The sequence below is a fragment of the Vigna radiata genome, chromosome 7, assembly GCF_000741045.1.
Source record: "Vigna radiata var. radiata cultivar VC1973A chromosome 7, Vradiata_ver6, whole genome shotgun sequence".
In the NCBI taxonomy this organism is placed as follows: Eukaryota; Viridiplantae; Streptophyta; class Magnoliopsida; order Fabales; family Fabaceae; genus Vigna; species Vigna radiata.
The window spans coordinates 18,442,087-18,453,634 of NC_028357.1; the positions used below are offsets into that span (position 1 = coordinate 18,442,087).

The 11,548-nt window shown below is 31.4% G+C and overlaps 1 protein-coding gene across 1 annotated transcript; it reads left to right on the top strand.

Annotated features, from left to right (window-relative positions):
- Positions 1–1,010: 1,010 nt before the first annotated feature.
- Positions 1,011–4,796, top strand: LOC106765440 (1-deoxy-D-xylulose-5-phosphate synthase 1, chloroplastic). Its single transcript, XM_014650064.2, has 10 exons — positions 1,011–1,227; positions 1,422–1,583; positions 1,722–1,886; positions 2,091–2,241; positions 2,339–2,610; positions 2,717–2,990; positions 3,161–3,468; positions 3,605–3,886; positions 3,975–4,259; positions 4,383–4,796. The coding sequence occupies exons 1-10, from the start codon at positions 1,129–1,131 to the stop codon at positions 4,527–4,529; spliced, it is 2,145 nt and encodes a 714-aa protein (XP_014505550.1). The 5' UTR covers positions 1,011–1,128; the 3' UTR covers positions 4,530–4,796.
- Positions 4,797–11,548: the final 6,752 nt, after the last annotated feature.

The following is an 11,548-nucleotide window of genomic DNA, read 5'->3' on the forward strand; positions in this document are numbered from 1 at the left end:
AAGTATTATAAGTTTATATTGATAAGAGCTAAAATCAAGAAATAATTCTAGGTTTATTTAAATTTAATAGCATTATCGCCATCTTATATTAAAAATTTTGTTCATCTATTATAAATAATTTTTGTTAGATTTTTGACCTTTTTTAACAGCTAATTTTTTCAATTCTTTGACCAATTCTTTTAAACCAACTTTACAGTTTATTTCAACCAGGTTATTATTTAATCAATTTATTGGTCTTTTAGTCCTCTCGACTAGCTCAAGTTAATTTTGAAAATACAATTTTATTTATTTATTTTTTTGTTATTTCTAAGCAAACATATGTGATTATTTAAATGATTTATTATCATAATTTCGTGGATATTACAATATTACATAAACTAATATAATGTCATACTTGTTATAACAATTGACTCTACATATCAATTTTTTTCTATAATAATTTATCTCATTTAGAAATATTATTAAAATAATGTTACCTGTACCAATAATGCCATATAATTTATTTTTCATAAATTTTAATAAGTCTTACTTAACTTTAATTTATAATCAGTTATATTAGATATCACCTTTTTATAATCAATTATATTAGGGAGATTTTTTTTTCTCTAAATATTTAACTCAAGTTGTATACCTAAAATTTGATCCCAAAATCCCTAATTAAATTATAATAATTTTAGAAGTAGGATGTTTTGGTTGATTCCATTTTTACGAGGTAAAATTTTCATTATTACATGGAGGCTCGATTTAAATCATAATAAAAGATTAGGTATAACAGGTACAAATAAAAAAGAACTTTGAAGATGCCACGTATAAATTTATGACACATTTATATTTCTCCTGTATTGTTTACGATTAATTATAATAAAATAAAAAGAAACCGCAAAGCAAAAATAAAGAAATGTGGAAATGGAGAATAACTAGACCCAATAAACAATGAAATGAAATGAATTGACGAGGCTTGCTTTTGTTTGCTTCTGCATTCTTGTCCTTATAAAGGCTACTTCAACAATTTCTTTTAATGCAACACCACCGCGAAGAAAGCTTTGCTTCAGAATCTGCTCTCAATTTTCTTCCAACACATTTTGCAATTTCCATCTCTTTCTCTCTCTCTCACTGTTCTCAACAGCCATGGCCTTCTGTAGTGGTACCTTGCTTAAGCCAAACTATTGCTTCTCCCCAACCCACAAACCCAAAGCTCCAACTCCATACTATGATACCAGAAAAAAGGTTGGTGAATGAATCATACATACAATCCTACATCTCTCTAACAACACTTTCCATTGTTGATCTAACAATTTAACCACACCAAACACCATCTCTCTTGTGCTTTTCTTTTTCATTTTTTTTCGCGTTCCTTTTGTTAACAGCAAATTCACCATTATTTTTCCACTGATGATGTGATGTGTTATTGTGTTTGTTAGTTCTGCGTGAGAGTTTCGGCAAATGACTCGGGTGACGTCGAGAAGACTATTATCAGAAAAGAGAAAGACGGCTGGAAGATCAATTACTCAGGAGAAAAACCTCAAACACCACTGTTGGACACAATAAACCACCCAATTCATATGAAGAATCTGTCCACTCAGGTTTAAAATTAGGAATCATTTGTTAAGGCCCAAAGGCCATGCCACAGCATATTTCTTGTCCGTGGCTCACACAATAGTTTTTTGTTTTCTGTGAGTTTTGTTAGTTTTTTTGTAAAAAGTATTGAATGTATGTGTCAGGATCTAGAGCAACTTGCAGCAGAGCTGAGGGCAGATATTGTGCACAGTGTGTCAAATACTGGTGGGCATCTTAGTTCAAGCTTGGGAGTGGTGGAGTTAGCAGTGGCTTTGCATCATGTTTTCGACACCCCTGAAGACAAAATTATATGGGATGTTGGTCATCAGGTAATCTTTCGACTTATTTACTTCTTCTTCTTTTCTAATACAAGTTAAATAACAAGAGAAATATAATCTTTTTTAGAGAAAATTCATTGCTCGTGACAAAATTATAATTCTACATTTTTTATCCTCTTGTGTACAATTTTCATCATTATATCATGTGTGATATGTGTGCCGTGTAAGAGAGTCTAAAAAGTAACCGAATTGCAGGCATACCCACACAAGATTCTCACAGGTAGAAGGTCCAGAATGCACACCATTAGGAAGACTTCGGGGCTGGCGGGTTTTCCTAAAAGGGATGAGAGCATTCATGATGCTTTTGGGGTAGGACACAGTTCTACAAGCATCTCTGCTGGTCTTGGTAAGATTCTTATATTTTAAGATGAATGTATTTTCGTCAATTATATATGTAGAAACACTTATCCCACAATTGAGCTACAATTTTGAATATTTATTAGGCATGGCTGTTGCACGTGATCTACTGGGGAAGAAGAACAGCATCATATCAGTGATAGGAGATGGGGCATTGACAGCAGGCCAAGCTTACGAGGCCATGAACAATGCAGGGTTCCTTGATTCTAACATGATAGTAGTACTTAATGACAACAAGCAAGTCTCTTTACCAACTGCCACACTTGATGGACCTGCAAGTCCTGTCGGAGCACTTAGCAGTGCTTTGAGCAAAATTCAAGCGAGTACAGAATTCCGTAAACTCAGAGAAGCTGCAAAAGTAAGCCTCTTAAACTTATATTTGTAGTCAGCGTCATGATCTCATTGATCATGTCAAACTTTATATTAGCTCTGGCCTTTATTTGACTCCAATTTTATTCTTGAAGAGTATCACCAAACAAATTGGAGGACAAACACACCAGGTTGCAGCCAAAGTGGATGAGTATGCAAGGGGCATGATCAGCGGTTCTGGATCTACGTTATTTGAAGAACTTGGCTTATACTATATAGGTCCTGTGGATGGTCATAATATTGAAGATCTGGTCACCATTTTTGAAAAAGTCAAATCAATGCCTGCTCCAGGTCCTGTTTTGATTCATATTGTCACTGAGAAAGGGAAGGGATACCCTCCAGCAGAAAAAGCAGCTGATAAAATGCACGGTGAGGAAGAGATATTTCTTAATAAATCATTATGAGAAACTCCAACTCAAAATCAATTTTGTACTTACAATAATTTTCCAACCTAATTATATAGGTAGTTAATATTTTCTGCTATTTAAAACTAATATTTCATTTCAAACATACACTTATACATTCTCTTATATTTTCAGGGGTTGTGAAGTTTGATCCAAAAACAGGAAAGCAATTTAAGACAAAATCTTCAACACTTTCATACACACAGTACTTTGCTGAGTCTTTGATAAAGGAGGCTGAAATAGATAACAAGATAGTAGCCATTCACGCAGCAATGGGTGGTGGTACAGGCCTAAATTATTTTCACAAAAGGTTTCCCGATCGCTGTTTCGATGTAGGGATAGCTGAGCAGCATGCTGTTACATTTGCTGCTGGATTAGCTGCTGAAGGCCTCAAGCCCTTTTGTGCCATTTACTCATCATTCCTGCAACGAGGATATGATCAGGTGAGCCAATATGGTTCAGTGAGAAATAGTCCAATCTATCTTATTATTGATTTCTTTCTTGCTCCAAATTTATTTTTTTAAGTTAATAACTTGGATAAAAAAATTCTTATAGGTGTGATTTATTTTGTATATCCAGGTAGTCCATGACGTTGATCTTCAAAAGTTACCTGTCCGATTTGCCATGGATAGAGCTGGTTTGGTTGGAGCAGATGGACCAACCCATTGTGGAGCATTTGATATCACTTACATGGCTTGCCTGCCCAACATGGTGGTCATGGCTCCTTCCGATGAAGCTGAACTGATGCACATGGTTGCTACAGCAGCAACTATAGATGACAGACCAAGCTGCTTCAGATTTCCTAGGGGAAATGGAATTGGAGCCACTTTACCACTCAACAACAAAGGAACCCCACTTGAGGTGAGGATAAGAGACTAGCATGTATTTCCTAAACTGAATCTTATCTCAATAGTTAAGCCACCTAATTGAAATTGTTTTGGTCGTGTAGATCGGAAAAGGCAGAATTCTGATGGAAGGCAGCAGAGTTGCTATCTTGGGATATGGTTCTGTGGTTCAACAATGCAGACATGCCTCGGAATTGCTTAAAGAAGTAGGCGTTAGTGTGACAGTTGCTGATGCTAGGTTTTGCAAACCTTTGGATACCGATCTAATCAGGCTACTGGCTAAAGAGCATGAAATACTGATCACGGTGGAAGAGGGTTCTATTGGTGGTTTTGGATCACATGTTTCTCAATTCTTGAGCTTATCCGGTATTCTAGATGGACCTCTAAAGGTAAACCTTCCTCCTTGGAGAAGTGGCTCTCTATATGATTTTCATTTTCAGACTATTATTCCCTTCAGATAGGTCCCTATTTTGTGCATTTCTAACAATAACCCCTTTTGGTTTTACCTGCAGTGGAGAGCAATGATGCTTCCTGACAGATACATTGATCATGGGTCACCCCAGGATCAGGTTGAAGAAGCAGGGCTTTCATCAAAGCACATAGCGGCCACAGTGATGTCACTTCTTGAAAGGCCAAAAGAAGCTCTTCTGTTTAAATAGAAACGCGAAATGGAATGAGGATCTTGACCTGGGACCTGAAAGATGCATTCAGTTCTGTTGGCATTGCGGTTTATAGGAAGCTGTAAATAACTACACTAGAATTGTTGTTTTGGATTCTCAGGTCAGTCCGAAGAATCATGAATGAATAACGAGATTAATTTATTCTTAGCAAGGCATTAGTTGTATGTAATTAACACCCTCTTAAGTCATAAAGATCATGATTTTCCTATAAGCATAATTTTAGTACTCCACTTTCCCTTGGCTAAACAGTCTATCTATTACGTTAGTGACAAAGTAAATGGATTTGGCGGTCAATATTTCTGATAATGAAGGGTGAGGTCATACCCCAGTTGAACGCCACCTTCTAGTCTTTCTTATCAGTATGAAATCAATTCACGCAAGATATTTACTAAATAATGTTACCGTCAATAACATCACCCAAAATATAATTTGTCAAAACCATAAAGTTAAAATATTTTTTTTCAAGCTATGACTTACACATGATCAGAAAACATACACAAAATTTTCATGTAAAGCAGTATGTGCAAGTAACAAGGCAGAAGGTAACTATAATGTCGACAAATAATTTAGTCATCAATGACATCAAATATAATAAGGCGTAGTCAAGTCCATAATACTAATATATATATATATATATATATATATATATATATATATATATATATATATATATATATATATATATATATATTAGCTGTAATAGATCAGATACGAAATCTTATTCAAGAAAAACAGAGATGGATCAACTTCTTGGCAAAGGTCGCAATTATTTGGTTAGAAAGTAGACTTGTAAGAAAATAAGTGCAACTAACAGCCAACAGAAATACAAAACAGTACTGAAAATCCAATAGATCTTATAGGATTTTGCAGATCCAAAATTTTGAAGATAAAGTATGTCTTTGTTTTGTTTCTGGTGATAGACTTTTGTAATTTATGTGTTGTTTATTTCATGAATGTATATGATTCATGAATTAGATTAAGTTTGCATAATTTCTTACTTTAACTGTTTTTAAAATATTTATCATCACTACGTGTGATTTTTTTTCTTACTCTTTTTGCAACTTTATTTTGAATATATTTATTTAGTTAAAGTATATACAAGAATTTTTCATGTTACACGTGTGAAATATAATTGTTCAAATAATCTTACTAATATTTTCACTAAAATTTAATATGAATAGAATAAAATCAAATTAGTAAACAAATATTAATATATTAGTGTCACAAATCTTAAATATTTCTCTTATTTTTAGTTATTTTCTATATCATTTTCTTATGATTATAATTGTGTTTTTTATTTTCATGTCTCACTATGCTTATAATGTAGCATCAAATATTTGATTCATAAAATTTAAAGAATAATTTTGATGTGATGATTATTAAAATATAAATATATTAAAATTATATAAATTATTTTAAAGTTATTAAAATTAATTTTTTTTTCTCAATTTAAAGAATATTTTGGTATTATATTAAAGTTAGTAAAATATCATAAAGATATCCGGTTTTCCTTTTGTAAAGAGATATTTTCTTGAAAAAAATAGAAAAATAATGACTTTGAAAAAAAAAATTCTATTTGAGTAATTTCTATATTATCAAGAATTCATTCAAAAAAGTAAGAGAAGAAAAAATACTTAGTAGAAAAACTTTGCAATGAATGAATTCATGTAAGTTTTTTTTCTTAATAGAATCATAGAATTCAAAATCATGTATGATTTCAGAAATTAAAATATAATGTTTTTTTACACAAAATCCTTAAGTTAGAAAAGATTAAGAATCACACAAAAAAAGAGTATAACATCAAGAATAAAGAAACTATTCATACGTTAATTGGTTGAATCAAAGATACATTAAGACTTTTATGTGCCTTTATGCAAAAGTACTAGCCAATAAATGGATAATGAAAAGAGAATATTAACCCTTTAGAAAAATGGAAAATTGAGATGTACTTTATCAATTGTCTAATGAAGAAAATGTGAGCCCCTACTATCTAAGTGCCAAAATACCGAAAAAAAGCAAGGGTCCTTGATTGAAATATAATATGCTGAAGACTCAGTTCAGAAGAGTACAAAGAGTACATAACTTCAAAAAAAAAGATAATTAGAAAGTGATACGACAATTCACTAAAATTGATTATACAAAATCTTTTGTTAATCATCAAGAAATATTTTATTGTTACGAGAAACTATTGGAACAATTATAGGAGATAATTCTCTCATTCATTCATTAATATTTTTCTTCTTAAATGAGATATATTTATATATAAGTAATATTAACAGTTTATACTTAAAAATAAGAAACAACTTAAAAACAAAAAATAATTTTAAATATTTAAAACTTATTTCTTACTAAATGCAACAATAATTTAAATTTAAATTCTATCTTCAACACATAAAATGACGTATAATATAATCTTTTAGATATATTCCTGAAATTGGAATGGATGAAACGAAGAAATATGAGTACATAGAAAATTTTGATAAAGTATTAATTAGTGAAAGTGACATAATTTTTTTGTTGGAAACTTTGTGAATTGAGTATCAGTTTTATCACCTATAAGAAAATAAAACTTACTTAATCTTGCTACTTACAGAAGTTTCACCTCTCAAATATTAGAGCAGGGATCTTCTACATATTAGCTCCCACCCTCTCTTATCATTTTCATTATTTCTTTTATAGTAAGTCTAATCTCCTCTTTTCAAACACTGTACTTACGTAAACATTATTATCGCATTCATGCTTAAGATACAAAGTATCATACTCTATTTAATTTTAAAACCAACTATCGTACGTCGTACACATATAATAAATATATGCTTCATTAAATTAAATTTTAGACATATAGAAAATTTGACTACACCTTCTATTTCTCTTTGCGAGTTTACATGCCCTCCTCGTGAGAGTTATTGTAATATATATAAATCTATTTTCCTTTTTTCTCACAAATTAGTTGATCACTTAACCCACAATCAAACTATTATAATATTCGCTTTTATTCCAGGCGACGTAAAACTAGGGAGTGGTGTAAACGCAAAATATTTTTCTCCACTCGACCTCCTGACGACTATCGAGATTTCGTCTTACACACGATATGTGGGAGTGCTTCTGCTGCGTTTCAAATGCGACCACTCTTCATATTAGTTTTGAAAAATGTTGTACAAAGAACAAAAATTTATTAATATGTCCTTAGGCGTGCTATAGTAGTAAATTTTTGAAAAATAAAAGAAGATTTATTATTAATATTATACAGAGTACAAAAATTTATTAGATGCCAAAATCATGTGCTTTCAAGTTGTGCCCTTACAATAGTCATACGCAGAAGATAAATTGTAGTAAGTTTTTAAAGTGCTCGACATTTTATTTTATTTTCTAATATTTCTATTACAATATATTAGGATTTATACACTTAATATATCAAAGCCTTACAAATAAAGATGACAATTGGAGTAGGATGGGACAGATTTAGTTATCTCTTACTTATCTTAAAGAAAAAATTTACCTTCATCCTAACTTAAGGAATATAAATTTTTTTGTCACATTCTCATTCCTATTAGATAATTAATAGGTATATCATGTATTCATACTTGTTTTTTTACTCTTTTAATATCAATTAATCAATATTTATAAAATTATAAATAATTATTACAAAGGAAACATAATATTATAATTTTAAAAGAACATATTCTCCTTAATAAGAAATTATAATTATATGCATTTCAAATTAGAATACCAAATAGAAATAGAAGTTAATGAAAACCAAAATATTTATTCAATTTACAAACATTAATGAAACAAATTTGATCAAATTTAAAAATATTTTAAATGTCTTTTTACTCTCATTCTTTATATATATATATATATATATATATATATATATATATATATATATATATAAATATAAATATAATTTACCTAATAAACTTATGTAAAATACTGACAAACCAGTATTTCCTGATGCGTATAGTTTTATTGTCCTTAAGGATCTCAAAACTAGCAAGATCTCTGAAAAGAGTATAAAATAACCCAGAATATTTTTAGAAAAGGAAGAGAGCTAAATAATGAAACTCAGATGAGATAAGAATGAAAAATACTAAATTTGGTGTCTTGGAATGGAGGAATAACTCTCTATTTATAGAGTTAGGAAATAATCAATTAAATGAAAGAAATTAAAAATCATAAAAATTTCAACGTTGTAGCAATTATATTATTTGAACGTTGGTATTAAAATGTTAACGTTGGTAATTAAGAAATGTTAACGTTGCCAAATCTAACATTGTAATACAACATTTTCATATTTTGCAATATTATAATAATATATTATAACAATCCCCCACATATTGTAAAATAAGTTGAAAGAAACAGTCTTTGACTCAAATAGTTCAAACATTAAAAGAAAGATAAGAAATTTTTATTTTGGGTCTCATAGGATGTAATGCATTAGAGCTGGTATAGCAAGCTATATGAACCAGTCTTAGATTTAGAAACTTAACACAAAGTGTAATTGGTATGACAAGCTATATGAACCAAAGACACTTGATGTGTGTTAGAGGTTTATCAATCACAATACACCTCCACAATCCTTGTTGTTATTGCTGTGTTGCACTTACTAGGCCATGCGCATGCCCGGTATTTATGAGTGCTCTAGAGATCATACCAAGATCTAATGCAAGCAGCCCCACTCGACACTCATATAAGTGATTTCATCAAGCGTATGTTGAAAATCATACACCACCCATAAGGGATATGAAAATCATTAAAACTTTGTTTAAGCTAAAATTGTTCACCACATAGAATTTTAATGACAAAGTTTAGCCTCTCAATAATGCAGTCTTTAGGACTTTCACACACACCATAGGAAGGGACATAATTGATTAAAATCAATTTAGTCATATCATAACTAATAAGTGACTTGTTTTTACCCATATGAACCTTATTCATGGGATTTCCAATCAGAAAGGTTGGGTTACCATCACTTGTTTGTTTACAAGTGGCTTAATTCTCATTCCCCTCGATGTTTCTAATATCATTTGTCTTCCCAAGGGTTTTGTCAGAGGTTCTGCTAGATTCTGTTCCGACTTCACATAATCAATAGAAATAGTTTCACTCTTTAGCAGCTGCTTCACCAAGTTGTATCTCAATTGTATATGTCTATTCTTTCCATTGTAATTCTTGTTTTTAGCTATAGCTATTGCTGATTGACAATCATAGTGTATTGATACTGATGGGGTTGGTTTCATTCCTAGTGGAATGTTCGCTAAGAAATTTTCAACCACTCAGCCTCATTTCCAGCCATCACAAGAGCAACAAACTCAGATTCCATTGTTGATCTTGCGATAATAGTTTTACCTGACGGATCTCCATGTAATCGCACCACCCCCAAGTGTTAATACATAACCATTAGTGGATTTTGTCTCATCTGAATCACAGATCCAGTTAGCATCACTGTACCCTTCTAGTACAACGAGAAATCCACTGTATTCAATGGCATAATCCATTGAACCTCTTAAGTATCTCATAAGCCTAGCAAGTGCATCCCAATGTTTCTGATTTGGACATTGAGTGTACCTACTCAGTCTACCTACTGCATAAACAAAATCAGGTCTAGAAAAGCTCATCAAGTGTAGTAAGCTCCCAATGATCTTGGCATATTGAGGCTGGGATAATGATTCTCCTATATTTTTCATTAATGTAGAATTAACATCATAAAGGGTACTCACAGATTTTAGGTCATAGATCCCAAACTTCTTAAGAAGTTCCTTAATGTATTGTTCTTGAGATTGTAATATATTATCTCCCTTCCTTACGATTCTAATATCTAAAATCACATTGGCTTCACCCATGTCTTTCATTTCAAATTTTGATCCTAGAAACAATTTAGTTCTAGCGACAATCTCATTGCATGTACCAAAGATTAACATGTCATCCATATACAAGCATATAATGACACAATCACCATTTTCAGATTTAGAGTACACACATTTATCAGCATCATTAGGTGAAAAACCATCACAAAGCAACACATAATCAAGTTTTTCATGCTTTTTTGGTGCTTGTTTCAACCCATACAAGGATTTTAAGAGTTTACATACTTTATCCTCTTGACCAAATACAACACACTCTTTAGGTTAGGTCGTATAAATTTCCTCCTCTAAATCACCATTCAAAAAAGTTGTTTTAACATCCATCTGATGTATCACTAGTTTATGGATAACTGCTAAAGCTAACAACACTTGGATAGAGGAAATCCTAGTCATAAGAGCAAAAGTATCAAAGTAATCTATGTGGGGTTTTTTAGTAAAGCCTTTTTCTACTAATTTTGCCTTATATTTCTCTATGGATCCATCAAGGTGATATTTCTTCTTAAAGATCCACTTACAACAAATAAGTTTTGCTCGTTTAGGAAAATCTACTAAAGTCCAAATATTATTTTTCTTAATTGATTCAATTTCAGTCCTAATGGTCTTATCCCACTGTTTTGCATCAAGAGCACTGGTAGCTTCTACAAACTTGGTGGATCATTATCAACAAGATAAGTATAAAAGTCATCTCCAAAGGAAGTTTCCTTTCCCTGTCTTTTACTTCTTCTCAAATCCTCATTAATGGTATCACAATTATTATTATCATCAACAGGTTGAGACATCTCACCAACCTTTAAGGGAAACACACGTTAAAAAAACTCATCATTTTTCGTCTCCATTATAGAATTTCTATCAAGTATGTTGCTTTTAACAACTAGAAACCTATAGGCAACACTATGTTCAGCATAACCTAAGAACATACAATCAAAGGTTTTAGAGCCTATTTTCCTTTACTTAGGACCAAGTAACATCACCTTAGCTAAGCACCTCCACACTCTTAGATATTTAAGGTTAGGTTGGTAACCTTTCCACAACTCATAAGGAATTTTTCCAATTTTCTTATGGGATATTCTATTTTGTAAAAAAACAAGCAGCAACCAAGGCTTCCCCCCAAAGGTTATCAGGTGCACCAGAACTAAT

Coding starts and splice junctions, on each gene's coding strand:
- LOC106765440 (XM_014650064.2), top strand. CDS start 1,129: ATGGCCTTCTGTAGTGGTACCTTGCTTAAGCCAAACTATTGCTTCTCC. Junction 1,228..1,421: donor ACTATGATACCAGAAAAAAG/GTTGGTGAATGA, acceptor TGTGTTTGTTAG/TTCTGCGTGAGAGTTTCGGC. Junction 2,991..3,160: donor AGCAGCTGATAAAATGCACG/GTGAGGAAGAGA, acceptor TTATATTTTCAG/GGGTTGTGAAGTTTGATCCA.